Source organism: Trichomycterus rosablanca, chromosome 4 (genome assembly GCF_030014385.1).
Source record: "Trichomycterus rosablanca isolate fTriRos1 chromosome 4, fTriRos1.hap1, whole genome shotgun sequence".
Classification (NCBI taxonomy): Eukaryota; Metazoa; Chordata; class Actinopteri; order Siluriformes; family Trichomycteridae; genus Trichomycterus; species Trichomycterus rosablanca.
The window spans coordinates 4101202-4117929 of NC_085991.1; the positions used below are offsets into that span (position 1 = coordinate 4101202).

Consider the following 16728-nt stretch of genomic DNA (forward strand, 5'->3'; position numbering starts at 1 on the left):
ACAGGTGAAGCGTGGATGAGGTACCTTCTCATTAGCTGCCACACCAGCGCCAGCGTGTGCATTTGGTTGCCCTCGTTGATATTCTGGCCTCCGATGCCCACCAGTGAAAATTTGGCTTCTGTTCTGCCTAACTCGACGGCGTAATTACAGTTCTCCATCTGTAAACACACACACACACAGCACTGCATTTATACTGTAATACACAGTACTTTCATACAGTACGTGGCCAAAAGTATGTGGACACCTGACCACAGACAAAGAGCCTCAAAGCTTAAATTCTTGCCCGACAGAATGAATGAATGAGTTTCTTTTATTTGTCATATATACAGTGTATCACAAAAGTGAGTACACCCCTCACATTTCTGCAAATATTTCATTATATCTTTTCATGGGACAACACTATAGACATGAAACTTGGATATAACTTAGAGTAGTCAGTGTACAGCCTGTATAGCAGTGTAGATTTACTGTCTTCTGAAAATAACTCAACACACAGCCATTAATGTCTAAATAGCTGGCAACATAAGTGAGTACACCCCACAGTGAACATGTCCAAATTGTGCCCAAATGTGTCGTTGTCCCTCCCTGGTGTCATGTGTCAAGGTCCCAGGTGTAAATGGGGAGCAGGGCTGTTAAATTTGGTGTTTTGGGTACAATTCTCTCATACTGGCCACTGGATATTCAACATGGCACCTCATGGCAAAGAACTCTCCGAGGATGTGAGAAATAGAATTGTTGCTCTCCACAAAGATGGCCTGGGCTATAAGAAGATTGCTAACACCCTGAAACTGAGCTACAGCATGGTGGCCAAGGTCATACAGCGGTTTTCCAGGACAGGTTCCACTCGGAACAGGCTTCGCCAGGGTCGACCAAAGAAGTTGAGTCCACGTGTTCGGCGTCATATCCAGAGGTTGGCTTTAAAAAATAGACACATGAGTGCTGCCAGCATTGCTGCAGAGGTTGAAGACGTGGGAGGTCAGCCTGTCAGTGCTCAGACCATACGCCGCACACTGCATCAACTCAGTCTGCATGGTCGTCATCCCAGAAGGAAGCTGACGCACAAGAAAGCCAGCAAACAGTTTGCTGAAGACAAGCAGTCCAAGAACATGGATTACTGGAATGCCCTGTGGTCTGACGAGACCAAGATAAACTTGTTTGGCTCAGATGGTGTCCAGCATGTGTGGCGGCGCCCTGGTGAGAAGTACCAAGACAACTGTATCTTGCCTACAGTCAAGCATGGTGGTGGTAGCATCATGGTCTTGGGCTGCGTGAGTGTTGCTGGCACTGGGGAGCTGCAGTTCATTGAGGGAAACATGAATTCCAACATGTACTGTGACATTCTGAAGCAGAGCATGATCCCCTCCCTTCGAAAACTGGGCCTCATGGCAGTTTTCCAACAGGATAACGACCCCAAACACAACCTCCAAGATGACAACTGCCTTGCTGAGGAAGCTGAAGGTAAAGGTGATGGACTAAACCCAATAGAGCACCTGTGGTGCATCCTCAAGTGGAAGGTGGAGGAGTTCAAGGTGTCTAACATCCACCAGCTCCGTGATGTCATCATGGAGGAGTGGAAGAGGATTCCAGTAGCAACCTGTGCAGCTCTGGTGAATTCCATGCCCAGGAGGGTTAAGGCAGTGCTGGATAATAATGGTGGTCACACAAAATATTGACACTTTGGGCACAATTTGGACATGTTCACTGTGGGGTGTACTCACTTATGTTGCCAGCCATTTAGACATTAATGGCTGTGTGTTGAGTTATTTTCAGAAGACAGTAAATCTACACTGCTATACAAGTTGTACACTGACTACTCTAAGTTATATCCAAGTTTCTTGTCTATAGTGTTGTCCCATGAAAAGATATAATAAAATATTTGCATAAATGTGAGGGGTGTACTCACTTTTGTGATACACTGTACATATACACGTGTACTGTACAATAATTGTTTTCTGCATATCCCAGCTTGTTTTGAAGCTGGGGTCAGAGCGCAGGGTCAGTACGGTGCCCCTGGAGTAGACAGAGTTAAGGACCTTACTCAAGGGCCCTTAATGGCTGCATAACAGAGCCTGGATTTGAATCGACAGTCTTACGACTGATAGTCCAAAGCTCTACCCACTAGGTTACCCCTGTCCCTAATTAGCTTTAGAAACAGACCCTGTTTCTCCACCTTCATCTCATACTCACCTTTTTCATGTGTGAGCCGAAAGGTGGAAACGGAGGACGGTTCACTTTCTTCCAGTCCACAGGAACCTGGATTTTCTCGTACAGCTGAAGTATAACCAGGCCGTCTGCCAGATCGCTGTGGAGGAGACAGGAGTTAGCTTGTAGAGAAGAGCTTCAGTTCTCTGTGAGAGGACAGATGGGTTCCGTCCTAATAAAACTCACTGGATTAAAATAAGGGTGAAACTAGATTATCATTTACGGTGAAATTAGTAGGTATTCAGACCCCTTGAATATGTTGTTATGTTTCTAGGGACAGCTGTGGCCTAGTGGTTAAGGTACTAGACTAGTAATCCAAAGGTTGCTGGTTCAAGCCCCACTACTGAAAGGTTGCCACTGTTGGGCCCTTGAGCAAGGCCTTTAACCCTCAATCGCTTAGACAATATACTGTCACAGTACTGTAAGTCGCTTCGGATAAATGTGTCTGCTAAATGCCGAAAATGTAAATGGAATTACAGGGAGGCTGGGTGGGTAGCACTGTCACCTGACAGCATGAAGGTCCTGGGTTCGATTCCCAGGTGAAGCGGTCTGGGTCCTTTCTGTGTGGAGGTTGCATGTTCTCCCCGTGTCTGTGTGGGTTTCCTCCCACAGTTAAATCCCTTGGATGTGTGTGTGTGTGTGTGTGTGTGTTTGTGTGTATGCCTGCCCGGTGATGGACTGGCACCTTGTCCTGGGTGTTTCTGTGTGCCTTGCGCCCATTGAGAGCTGGGATACAAGTTTAAAGGGCCCTATTTGTTTTCCTGCTGATTTTTTCCTACTAGCAAACTCGGAGGTTTAATGTGGGCAGGTGAATGAAACCATTTTAATGCAAATGACTTTGTCTGCATGTTTGACGTGAGCGTACTCTGCGTACCTCTTTGCTCAAAGTCACTCCTTGACCATACAAAGAGGTGGGCTATGGGTACATAAACGCATTTTACGTCATCCTTTGCAAGTTCTTAGATGCCTTAAAATGCTCCGACTGAGATGCCGTAATTCTGAGTGATAATCTGACTGAATAACGATTGTGAGTCTGGTAGAGGCACCAGCACAATGGTGGAAAAACACACAGGGTACAGCGTGACCCTCCATACGTAGCACTCGGTGACTGCACACAAAGCTGCTAGTCTGTGGTTCTCCTCAGCCAGCGTGCAGATGGTGCGAGATTCAGAGAAAATGCAGAGCAACATTAGAAACGCAGTAAAAACAACGCAGCAGTCTTTACATATGCAAACCAACCAAACCCTTCATATGGAAACAGGACCTGTGGGTTGTGGCTCTGTACATCTGTACACACCGTGGTATTTCATATCTGATCCGTCTGGATGGAATGTCCTCGTGATCAGACTATCAAGTGACAGGGTGCTGAAATTGATCCAGGTTTGTGTCTCGTGGTAGAGCACTGTCCATTTTCCAGCTCTGACACATACAATCGAGGTCAAAACTTTTAAAAACCCAAAACTGCAATAATAAAAAAGTGTCCATAAAAGTGTATATAAGGAATTACATTTAATTTTTTTGTGACTGAATGTTTGGAGCTTACATCTTCAGCACATTGTTTAACCACATAAACAAACTGCTGGTGCGCCTTTGCTTGGACCTTTGAGAACCATGTTCGGCTGAATCGGGGTTTGTTTGATTTTCTAGCATGACTTTTGCATGACAGTAGGTACAGTGTTGTTGGGTTTAAATGCCTGATTTTTTCTGCTTCACACATACTTCAGATCATTGTGGCCAGCTGATTGATCAGCATCAATCTCTAGTTGAGTTTTAGAATGCTGATTCTAGGCCGCTCATCGTATCGAATCTCAGCTCTGCCTTTCCGACTGGGCTGGGCGGCTGTATGAACAACGATTGGCTGTTGTTCAGGGTTAGAGGGTAAGAAAGTCGGATCATAGGTCCTCATAACTGGTGCGACTGCGGCCCCTGCTGGCTGACTGATGGCGCCTGCATGGAACTGAGGAATAATGCTGAAGGGGTTGTGGCCCGTCAGTGTATGAACCCGACTCGTGCAGGTGAAAAATGCACGTGACATACAGGCGATAGTCCAACCAATAAGAAAAGGGGTGATAACACAGTTACAGCGCTGTATTTGAGAGACAGAAAAATAAACAGAAAATCTTGTGTGTAGTCGTTTTTTAGAGTAATTGCACCTGCAATTGCTGCAAGTGCAGTTTCCTTACCTGTATAGGCGGTTGACATACGGACTAACACCCAGTGAGTTCATCCAGTTCCTGAAGGTCTTGTCCTCTCGCGATTCTATCGTAGAAACATAAATAAATCCCACTGTTTGAGAATACGAATACCTTTATTGTCATTGTCATAGTATGTACAGACAAGGATGTAATAATGGCATATGGTATACTGTTATAAGTTTATAAGTCTTCAGATTGCTCTGGAGCCTTTGGGGGGTTGTTACTGTCAGATGGAATGACATTTCTGAGGTCTGACTGAGGAGGTTAATCGCCTTGGGAAGAAACTGTTCCCCAGGCTTGATCAGACAATGGACTTCCTCAACCTTGGTTCTGTCCAGGTCAGGTAAAATTAGAAATGTGAAGCACTTGAGTACATTTTAAGGTGGTCATACCTGACCCTCATGCAAATATTTATGCCTGTTTTAAGGTTACATTTCAGAAAGAAAACTGCTTTGATCTTCTGCACAACTTTGTTAATTGGCTGTGTCTTAAAGGGTGGGGCCCTGCGAGTGATTCGCACCCTGTCCAGAGTGTTTCCAGGATCAATATCCTGGTTAGAGTGGTGGTTATGCTGGTAAGAGAGGAAGCACATGTTGGCCTTTTACTCTCTCAGACTGGTTGCTACTACGGCATAATAGAGACTCCGCCGGCAGGTGGAAATTAGCACAATGAATCGGTAAAACAATAATAATAGATCATTTCTAGACCAGCGTGTCCTGATAACAGTGAAAGGAAATATTGAAATCCAAAACAAAAAGGAAATATAAGACTGCTGACGCCCCCACCTGTGCACCCGCGCCTGGCATCAGGAGCCAACACAAAGGGGCTAAAAAATGACATGAATGGGGAATAAAAGAATCTGTTGTTCAGTTCGGAACGTAACGTAACAGACAGACGTGGTGGCTGATGAACGTTTAAAAGCGTAGCTGGGTTCGTGTTATCTCTGGACGGCTCACCCTCGAGCTGCGTGATGTCGATGTCGTTGTCGGTGGGTTTGCTCAGGGCCGGGTACATGTTGAACAGGTTGGCTACGAAGGCGAGGTTGAGGTTGTTGTTTCCGGACACTACGTCCCGAGGTGAGACGAACTGCCGGCAGTCGAGTAGAGCCGCCTGCCTGAGCATGAGCTCTGCCCTCGCCACTTCATCTGCTTCCTTAGAGGAAAAAAAATCATTTTCTTACATATTTATGTACATACATGTTTAAAAATCAATAAAAAATAAATATCAGACTCACGTTCATTCCAGACATGTCGATGGGGATCCGTATCTCGCCCTCTTTGTCTCCTTTAGGTGCGATCTGGTTCAGTAGGTTGAAGTAAACTCTGGAGTCCTGCAATAAAGAAAAAGCTCCAAAATTATTAACACCCTTGATAAAGGGTCTTTGTGGTTAACATTGGTAGTTCTAATCAGAAGGCTAAGGGTTTAAATCTCTTTTCTCCCAAGGAGCTGTTGAGCCCCAGTGTAAAGCTGATGATTTTCTTGTCTTGACTCTATGCTGTGACTTTACACTCTGACTCTACACACTGACCCAAGCTTTCAAAGCTGGGAGATATGGGAAAAATGACTGTAATGTACACATATATACATACAGTGATTTAGAAAGTATTCAGACCATGATGCGTGGATCAGGCCCAGGTTGCCGGGACAAGTGCTTCTGTTTTGCACCCACTCTACCAGCTGGGCCCCTATGCCACCTCAAATTCCTTATCTAACTAAAATATAAATGACTCCCCACAAGCTGGCATATGATTGTATTGTAAGCGTTTAAAAATGGGAAAATAATCAATTTCTGAGCCATAATCAGTTGAGTTAGGCATGTTCTCCAGGTTTTCTGCTTTCTGTTTGGCTGCTTTAAGTCACCCCTATATGAAAGGAAGTGCATGTAGCCCTGCGATTAATTGGTGACCAGGGTGTATTCTTGCCTTGTACCCAGAGTTTCCAGGTGATGCTGGAAATGCTGTTACCTAAATAAATCAATAAAAAAAATCTGTATTTTAAGGCCTATAAAGCTAATCTGTACAAGAGCAAACTGTGTCACTACAGTGGCCTGCACAGAGCCCTGACCTCAATTCCAATAAACATTTGTGGGATTAATTGGAATGTCATTTGCCAGCCAGGCCCTACTTTCAACATCAATCAGTGCCTGACATTACAGATGCTTTTCTCAGTAAATAGAGATACATACACTTTTAAAATATGTCTTTTTAGAAGTGTGGAGGCTGTTACAGCTGCAAAGGGGGTCCAGTTCTGTATTAACGGCCATGATTTTGAAATAGGATTTCCAACAAGCCCATGCTCAGGTCCTTAGGTACAATCAGAACGTATTTGTTTCTGGTAAATGTGGCTGAAACTCTGACTCTACCTTAATATCATCACCAAAGTTCTTGATTTTTTCGGCACAAGCATTAGTGAGGTGGAAGTTGACCCAGCGCAGTAGCAGCTCCTCTGGGGACATTTTGAGCATGTCCTCCAACGTCTCGTTTTCACCCAGCAGTGCAAGAAGAGCTACAAACACACATCAGAACACACACAACACGCATCAGTACTCATGTTCATGTACACAGCGTGTTTACATCCCCAGAACACTCAGATTAATGTGAAAACATGGTCTTAACCAGATTAAATGGAGATTCAGATTGCAGTGGGTTTGCAATCTGCACCCAGAATCCTATTTTTAAGAGATAAGATCTTTATTGTCACTGTACAAGTACAATGAGAGGTTGTTTGAAGTCTGTAGATGCTTAAATATGTATTTATGATTTATATATTTATTCATCAATTCATGTCAAACACAGTCATGGACTAATTTTGTATCTCCAATGAACCTGATCGAACGTCTTTGGACTGTGGGAGGAAACTCACGCAGACACGGGGAAAACATGCAAACTCCACACAGAAAGGACCCGGACCGATCCGCCTGGGTAGCGAACCCAGGACATTCTGGCTGTGAAGTGACAGTGGTACCCACCGAGCCACCATGCCCCCAAATGCTTAATTAAGGTAAATTATATCAAAAGTAACACACTTTAGCTACAAAATCTAGCAAAACAATAAATAAAAATAATAATAAAGTGTCCATTAGAATGATAGTCTGGTGCTGGGAGCAATGTTGTAGACATATTGCACAGAACCATTATTTATATATATATTGCACTGTGTGTGTGTGTGTGTGTGTGTGTGTGTGTGTGTGTGTGTGTGTGTGTGTGTGTAGGTACAGTCACAGCTAAGACATTATTAAGGAGGTCGTATATAATATGTAAACAGTCAAGACCAGTGGAGTGTATTATAGCAAAGGTATATGTGCTGTATAAATACTGTGATATGACTAAAATCTGTACAATTATATACACTGATCAGCCATAACATTAAAACCACCTTCTTGTTTCTACACTCACTGTCCATTTTATCAGCTCCACTTACCATATAGAAGCACTTTGTAGTTCTACAATTACTGAATGTAGTCCATCTGTTTCTCTGCTTGCTTTTTTAGCCCCCTTTCACCCTGTTCTTCAATGATCAGGACCACCACAGAGCAGATATTATTTAGGTGGTGGATGATTTTCAGCACTGCAGTGACACTGACATGGTGGTGGTATGTTAGTGTGTGTTGTGCTGGTATGAGTGGATCAGACACAGCAGCGCTGTACCGTGTCCACTCACTGTCCACTCTATTAGACACTCCTACCTAGTTGGTCCACCTTGTAGATGTAAAGTCAGAGACGATCACTTATCTATTGCTGCTGTTTGAGTCGGTCATCTTCTAGACCCTCATCAGTGGTCACAGGACGCTGCCCACGGGGTGCTGTTGGCTGGATGTTTTTGGTTGGTGGACTATTCTCCAGCACTGACAGTGAGGTGTTTAAAAACTCCAGCAGCGCTGCTGTGTCTGATCCACTCATACCAGCACAACACACACTAACACACCACCACCATGTCAGTGTCACTGCAGTGCTGAGAATGATCCACCACCTAAATAATACCTGCTCTGTGGTGGTCCTGTGGGGGTCCTGACCATTGAAGAACAGAATGAAAGGGGGCAAACAACGCATGTAGAGAAACAGATGGACTACAGTCAGTAATTGTAGAACTACAAAGTGCTTCTATATGGTAAGTGGAGCTGATAAAATGGATAGTGTGTGTAGAAACAAGGAGGTGGTTTTAATGTTATGGCTGATCGGTGTATGTGTTGATACTATGAGGTATTGAATGAACGCTAAAGTGTTCAGTAGTGTAACTGCACTGGGGTAAGAGCTGTTCTTGAGTCTGGTTGTCCGAGTGTGTAGAGCTATGCAGTAGCACTGTTCGTTCACTCCAGGCTCAATTACTTACTGAACTGCCAAGTGACTGTGAGCAACAAGTCGAGAAGACGTACATTTTTATTTCATTCTGACAGGCATTTGTGTGCAGCAGTGAAATGTGCTGGCTCACCACCACTGAAACCTGAAATCAAGCCTCAGTCTGGTTGAGCATCCAATAGACACGCTCGTCTGGATCTGAGGGAAAGGAAGGCTGGCTGGAACTCGAACTCGACATAAAATTGACGGCTTTCTTTTTCTATAAGAAAGTTTCTGGCTGTATTTCTTGGTGATGCAGTGGACTTGGTCTGGTGACAATGAAGTATTGCTGAGCAAATGTAGCTGTATTTATTAGAGTAGCAAGATTAAACACATCCAACAGTGGTTTCTGGTCTTACCCTACACAGACTTTTCACAATATCATGTAAGGTAGATGGTGAAAGTGGTTCTTGTAAACTTGCTATACAGACTAATTGATTTAAAGTTGATAATCCTTCAACCAGAGGCCAGACTTAACACACCTTGATGGAATGTTTTTGAGACTTCTGGAGGACCCATCGATTTCAATCATTAGATTAGAAATTAAGAAATTCCGTTTTTCCAGATATCTACAGTCCAATCAAGTGCTTAACCATTGTAGTCCAGTGTCTTCAGCAGAGGCTTGATTTATGAAGAGGATTAATCATATTCTAGGTGTGTTGGAAGGCTGAATGCTAATGACTAGAGCTCCACAAGTGAAATGAAGTTCTGACATCTCAACTGTGTGACCTCAGTAGGATCCAACATAAATAAAGCTATTACAATTCTAATAGCTGGGTAGCCACGCAAAACAGTATTCATTTTCCCAGGTAAGTCCAGCCAATAAAATAATTCAATGGCATCTTTACACATACACAGGTCAGGCATAACATTTTGACCACCTTCCTAATATTGTGTTGGTCCCCCATTTGCTGCCCCATACACAACAATCTGTGATGCACTGTGTATTCTGACACCTTTCTATCAGAACCAGCATTAACTTCTTCAGCAGTTTGAGCTACAGTAGTTCGTCTGTTGGATCAGACCACACGGGCCAGCCTTCTCTCCCCATTTGCATAAATGAGCCAATGAACAGTTTACCACTGTTCCTTCCTTGGACCACTTTTGATAGATACTGACCACTGCAGACCGGGAACACCCCACAAGAGCTGCAGTTTTGGAGATGCTCTGACCCAGTCGTCTAGCCATCACAATCTGGCTCTCGTCAGAGTCGCTCAGATCCTCACGCTCGCCCATTTTTCCTGCTTCTAACATCAACTTTGAGGATAAAATGTGCACTTGCTGCCTAATATATCCCCCCCCCCACTAACAGGTGCCGTGATGAAGAGGTAATCAGTGTTATTCACTTCACCTGTCAGTGCTCATAATGTTATGCCTGGTCGGTGTATTTAATACTGAGTCGTATGCACTGATGGTCTGTTACTCTAATCTGACTACATTTTTCAGTAACGAGTAATCTAACGCGTTACTATTTCCAATCCAGTAATCAGATTAAAGTTACTTATCCAAGTTACTGTGCGTTACTATTTTTGTCATTTTCCTTAGTGAAAAGATATTTTTGCTTTCTTCTTGGCAGGGGCGGAGCCAGGGGGTGGCCAGTGGTTGCCATGGCCACCATAAAGTAATCATCGGCCACCTCTCTGGCCCCCCCACCACCGCTTTGCCGGCAATTTTTTTGCGGAAGCATTTCTGCACGCAGGAGCAGCGCACCTCAGATGAGTAGTTCTTCACCAAAACAGTGCAGTAATACACTCAACATAAATGTCAACCACCAACACCATTACAGAAGTACAGTAGTACTATATAGTAGTATTCGTGGCGCGCTACGAATAAAAACGCCAGCTGGCTCTGCGCATTCCAGTGTTGCCAGATTGGGCGATTATTCGCCAAATTGGGCGGATTTTGTTGGAAAACAATTTAATAGCAGGTAAATAACACTTCTATTTAAAAGAAAATCTTCCGTTTTAAGAAGCTCCAGCATTGTAGAAGGCTATTAAAAGTAAAGTCAATTTTCAATGCTGATTTAGCGTAATAGTGTTGGTCAGTCTGTATCATATTCTTGAAAGAAAATTAAAATTAGTTTTCCATGCATTCACACTAGCATGTTCTGGGATTCAATTGAGTCTCATCAGTACATACAAGTTGGCAGCCAAATGATAAAGTATTGCAAAGGAATATCTTTGAAATATTCCGCATTATATAACTAATAAAGTAACTTGTAATCTAACTTAGTTACTTTTAAAATCAAGTAATCCATAAAGTAACAGTTACTTTTTAAAGGAGTAATCAGTAATCAGTAATCAGATTACTTTTTCAAGGTAACTATGCCATCACTGGTCGTATGATGAAAACACATTTGGAAGTAAAAGGTTGAGGGTCGAAACTTTCACAATAACAATTAACCCTAGACAATAATTTCAATAGTGTATAGAATAGTGTAGGCAAGGCTAACTCATAAAATAAATGGAATAAATGGAAATCTTTTCAAAACCCTGACAAATTCTCAAGTCTGACCTTCATTGCGGGAGATCTCGATGTCTGCAAACAGGCCGATCTTGATGATTTGCCAGAGGAGTCCCAGCACGAGGTGAGGAGTTCCAGCGATCATGTCCTGAGCATCGATGTTCACCACGGTGCAGCCGATGGCCGAGGCCGAGTTCAAGGCCAGGATCAGATTCTCCTACAATACAAGACAGATCAGTTTGTAAGTTTTATTTTGTCCATTTAGCAATGTATGATACAAAACCCTTGGCACTATGAGAAGAGAGTAACGGCAATGGAATAGACCTTTTATAAAGGTCAAAAAACAGTAAAACAGTCCAGCTTGCCAAATTCGTTTGTGGCAGACGTATTAAAAGCAGGATTTCAAACTAAATGTTCTGCAAGTCTGCATCTTCTACCCAGTTTAGACACTTTGGTCTGCCCAAATCACACGGCAGCCACTAATTCAGGAGGGTGAGGGTTGCACATGCTTCCTTTTACATTTACATTTTCAGCATTTAGCAGACACTTTTATCCAAAGCAACTTAGAATAATCCTTGAATACAATTCGAGCAATTGACATTGAGAGCCTTGCCCAGGGGCCCAACAGTGGCAACTTGGTGATGGTGGGGCATGAACCAGCAACCTTTGGATTACTAGTCAAGTACCTCATCTGCTAAGCTACCACTGCCCTACTGCCTTCTACTCAGATGACATGAGCTTGCAGAAACCCTGGATTGATTAATGCCTATGCTTTATGTTTGTTTGAACATCTGAGTCTTTCACTGTCTTCAAAAGACAATTAAAGACCTTCATCACCTCTTTACTAAGCACTTAGGTTGAGCAATAACATGCACGTACCTTCTATAGCATTTTATTTATTTATTTTATTACAGAGTTTCAGCAGATTCGTATCTTTGGACTGTTGGCTGCTTAAACTAGAGTGGAAGCTCATCTGTAAGTCACTCTGGATAAGAGTCTGATAAAATGCCGAAAATATACATGTAAATGTAATGTTGCCTGATTGATAAGAAAGAATTGCTGTTCCTCCAAGTCAAAGTTTAGAATTTTAGCTCCCAAGCCATGAACAGCTTTTGGGGTGAGGACTAATTCCAGTGCACTTCAGCATTTTATTGTACAAGCTATCCAAAGAGTTAAACTAGCAGCAGTTCATATACATGCAGCAACTTCAGCAAGCTCTACAATATTGTTCAACCTCCAAACTATGACACTGTGCTGAGTAAACATTTGTCCAGAAGATCAGATGCAATCTAAGAGTCACCAAAATCAGCTGCTGCAACGTGGGCAACACTGTCCACAGTCAAGCGGCACTTTAAAGCTCAACTAAAGTTTGTTGCTGGCTAACAAAGAAAAATCTGAATCAGGGCGGAATACTTGTGCTTCATTACTGCCCAACCCTAACTTAGCATATAGTTTATTTAGTATAGCTTATTTAGTTAAACGTCTGCAGGTACTACGTCAACCTGGAGTTGTTTAAATATCACATGTGATTGTCAGAAATTTGCTGAGACTAATGGGTGACATCAGTTTATGATGGTCAGTAATGGTTGCATGTCTTTTTTATTAGAAGTACTGATAAAAATAAAGACTTGGAACCAACTTTTTTAAAATTAAGTTCGAGGGTCTTTTACTCCCTTAATGTTCTTCATTTGCTTTTCAAATCGTCCTCATTTGTAAAATTGATTTGCACCGATCACTAGGTAAAGATGCACCTGCCTAGCCTCAACTAATGAGGTACTTTGAATTCTGTTTGCCAAAGCTTGTTGGGAAATCAGATATCCTAGAACAGGTGGACAGCTGGAAACAAATAATTGGGTGGAGAACATTTCCCGGGTTAAGTTTGGAACCAAGGAATCTCCCCCATTTCTCCCAATGATATTATATCAGACCTCAACAGCTCTTAGATCTTCTGCAAACTAGATGCGACAGCAAATACCGTCAACTCTGGTTTTCCTTTTACAAATTGATTTTAACCTTGAAATATTCATAGCCCTGTGACTAATTTACCCAAGAACTTTAAAACCGGGCACTCAGAGTCAAATCTAGTCAAATCTAGCTAATCCAGATCAAAGAAGGTTGAGGGACGACACAAACTTCCTCAGAGACACATGAAGACAAATACCATGTAGTCTGGAGATACTGGGCAGCTGAAAACACCCGGTTGAGGGTTATAACACCCCAAGGTATACAGAACCTATGAGTTACTAACACTTGATAGAGGGAACAAATGCCACCCCTTTAACCCAAAGAGAAGGCTTTAGTTCCAAGGGTCCTTGTCCTTTTTTCAAGGCTTTGTTTTATTTTTGTTCTGAGACTTCTTCATTGCTGCTTTGAGTAATTGTCTTGCTGAAATCCAAACAACCTTCCCAGTTTGAGCTTTCTGACAACAGGGAATTACCAAAGGTCTCCTGGTACGGTGCACCATTCAGTTCTCTGTCACTCCTGACCAGTTCTTTGCAAGTAAAGTTTCTTTTAGTTTTTAAGTCAAATAAAGTTAAATTTATTTGTATAGCGGAGGATCCAGACTCAGTAGGGACCTCCGTCCTCCTTGGGTGTCTTTACATATTGGATATACACAGATCAGCCATAACATTAAAACCACCTCCTTGTTTCAACACTCACTGTCCATTTTATCAGCTCCACTTACCATATAGAAGCACTTTGTAGTTCTACAATTACTGACTGTAGTCCATCTGTTTCTCTGCATGCTTTGTAACCCCCTTTCACCCTGTTCTTCAATGGCCAGGACCCCCACAGGACCCCCACAGAGCAGGTATTATTTAGGTGGTGGATCATTCTGAGCACTGCAGTGACACTGACATGGTGGTGGTGTGTTAGTGTGTGTTGTGCTGGTATGAGTGGATCAGACACAGCAGCGCTGCTGGAGTTTTTAAACACTTCACTGTCACTGCTGGACTGAGAATAGTCCACCAACCAAAAACATCCAGCCAACAGCGCCCCGTGGGCAGTGTCCCGTGACCACTGATGAAGGTCTAGAAGATGACCGACTCAAACAGCAGCAATAGATGAGCGATCGTCTCTGACTTTACATCTACAAGGTGGACCGACTAGGTAGGAGTGTCTAATAGAGTGGACAGTGAGTGGACACGGTATTTAAAAACTCCAGCAGCGCTGCTGTGTCTGATTCACTCATACCAGCACAACACACACTAACACACTACCACCATGTCAGTGTCACTGCAGTGCTGAGAATGATCCACCACCTAAATAATACCTGCTCTGTGGTGGTCCTGTGGGGGTCCTGACCATTGAAGAACAGGGTGAACGGGGGTAACAAAGCATGCAGAGAAACAGATGGACTACAGTCAGTAATTGTAGAACTACAAAGTGCTTCTATATGGTAAGTGGAGCTGATAAAATGGACAGTGAGTGTAGAAACAAGGAGGTGGTTTTAATGTAATGGCTGATCTGTGTAGTTGATCCATTAGCCACTGATTTCTGAGAATGACTGACCTTATCACAGTAGCCATTCTCATTAGTGTCCTGCCGTAGACAGTGTGGCTGCTGTTTCATATTTACCTATTTACTTTCATTCTTTATGATGGACTGAACCTTGCTTTGAGGCAAGTATGATTTGACATAATGCACACAATTTACCTGATCGAATATGCTGTATATAAAAACTTTAATATGTTTAAAATGTGCACTCTTAGACAAAGAAAATAACTATAAGATATATAAAGGCAGGATTTTTATAGCTTCAGGGGGAATATTATCTGATGCAAGCATCCAGACACAGTTTTGGGCGCCAGCCTAGTAGGTCTTGCTGCTGTCTTGGCACTCGCAGCGTTTGCTGACAGACAGGCTGGGACTCTGGGACATTCCCAAATAAACTTGCTCGCAAGCACATTCACGGTAAGTGACGACAGCCAACCCAGTGTATCGAAATTCAACAATCTGTCATCCAACAGCCTTAAATCGAACGTGGTTGGTAAATCTGCCAATTTTAAACTTCTGGGATCCAGGCCAAGGACTTCTCAAAACATAAAAGCTGAAGATACCCACGACGATGTGCTGGCTAAAGCTCGTGTACATTTTGTATTTAAACACATAACAGCACATGCCATGGAACGAAAAGCAAATCACAGAGCGTGAACTGAACCAATGGTTCCAGAAAGTCAAAACTCTGTGAATTAATTTGTGTTGTGTTGTCCAAGCTAGAGACCCCAGTACCAGAAAGTAAAGACAGTCATAGAAGAAGAAAGCAAAGTAAACATTTATCTCGACATCAAAATAAGTATTTAGTCCCTAAGCTAGTGTATATTTCATTGTCTTTAGTCATCAGTATGACAGAGATAATTTGGTAGAGAAAAAACGATGACAGTAAACAGTGCAAGCAATCAAGGGGCTTGCTCAGAAGCCCAACAGTGGCAACCTGGCAGAGGTGGTGCCTGAACCAGCAATCTTCTGATCACTAGTCCAGTACATTAACCACTAAGCTACCACTGCTCACACCAAAGGTAAGAAGATGGACATGAATCCTGAAGATCGACGACTCAAAGTGATGTTCAAGGATCAACCAAAGTGTGGTATAACAATAACAAGGCACATCAGCCAGGAAATAGCATCCCTACTGTAAGATATGGTGGTGGGAGCATAGTACAATACAATAAAAACTGCATTAAATCAGATCATGGATGAAAGTTCCCCTTTTGTCAGAGTTTAAGTTCAAGTTTAATCTTGGAAGACAGTTACCAAAAATAACACAGATGACGTCCCTTATGGGTTCTGTTTGCTTGTTTGTTTATAAGAAATTTTACGTCATGTTTTACACTTTTGGTTACATTCATGACAGGAAACGGTAGTTACTCATTACACAAGATTCATCAGGTCACAAGTTTGATATCAAACACAGTCATGGACAATTTTGTATCTCCAATTCACCTCACTTGCACGTCTTTGGACTGTGGGTGGAAACCGGAGCACCCGGAAGAAACCCACGCGGACAAGGAGAGAACATGCAAATTCCACACAGAAAAGACCCGGACCGCCCCACCTGGGGATCGAACCCAGGACCTTCTTGCTGTGAGGTGACAGTGCCACCTACTTAGCCACCGTGCTGCCCTCATGGGTTAAAACATCTGTGGTGAGACCTCTCTCCATCTAACCTGGCAGAGTTTCCCATGGTGTCATTTAAGTGCAGCAAGGGTTTTTTTAAGGCACAGTGCATCTCCAAATCATCTTCATCTACACTTAAGACGAGTACTTACAGTGCCGGTGAACACCGTGCGTTTCTTGGAGTTGATGACCCGTTCATCGATCGTGTCTGGCTGAGAGTGGTTGATCATTTTGCTGCAAATAAATACAATAATTAATGCAACAGACACAAAATGACATGATGAATATTTTACCTTCTTAAGGTCAGATCTGTATTCAAACATGGTGATTTACACTAAATGGTCAAAAATGTGGATGGAAATCCTATTCCAAATTCCTGTTTCCATTCCATTAATACAGAAATAGCCTTTTCTTTG

At 42.9% G+C, this 16728-nt stretch overlaps 1 protein-coding gene across 2 annotated transcripts in view; it reads right to left on the reverse strand.

Annotated features, from left to right (window-relative positions):
* pls1 (plastin 1 (I isoform)) overlaps window positions 1–16728 on the reverse strand; it is a 29316-nt gene that overhangs the window by 4112 nt on the left and 8476 nt on the right. For both annotated transcript variants that reach the window (XM_062992945.1, XM_062992944.1), the window contains exons 5-12: window positions 16465–16546; window positions 11246–11411; window positions 6760–6902; window positions 5632–5727; window positions 5354–5549; window positions 4386–4461; window positions 2188–2302; window positions 25–158 (exon numbers count right to left, since the gene is read on the reverse strand). In XM_062992945.1, coding sequence (XP_062849015.1) covers window positions 25–158; window positions 2188–2302; window positions 4386–4461; window positions 5354–5549; window positions 5632–5727; window positions 6760–6902; window positions 11246–11411; window positions 16465–16546 — 1008 coding nt within the window. The remainder of the gene's footprint in view (window positions 1–24; window positions 159–2187; window positions 2303–4385; window positions 4462–5353; window positions 5550–5631; window positions 5728–6759; window positions 6903–11245; window positions 11412–16464; window positions 16547–16728) is intronic.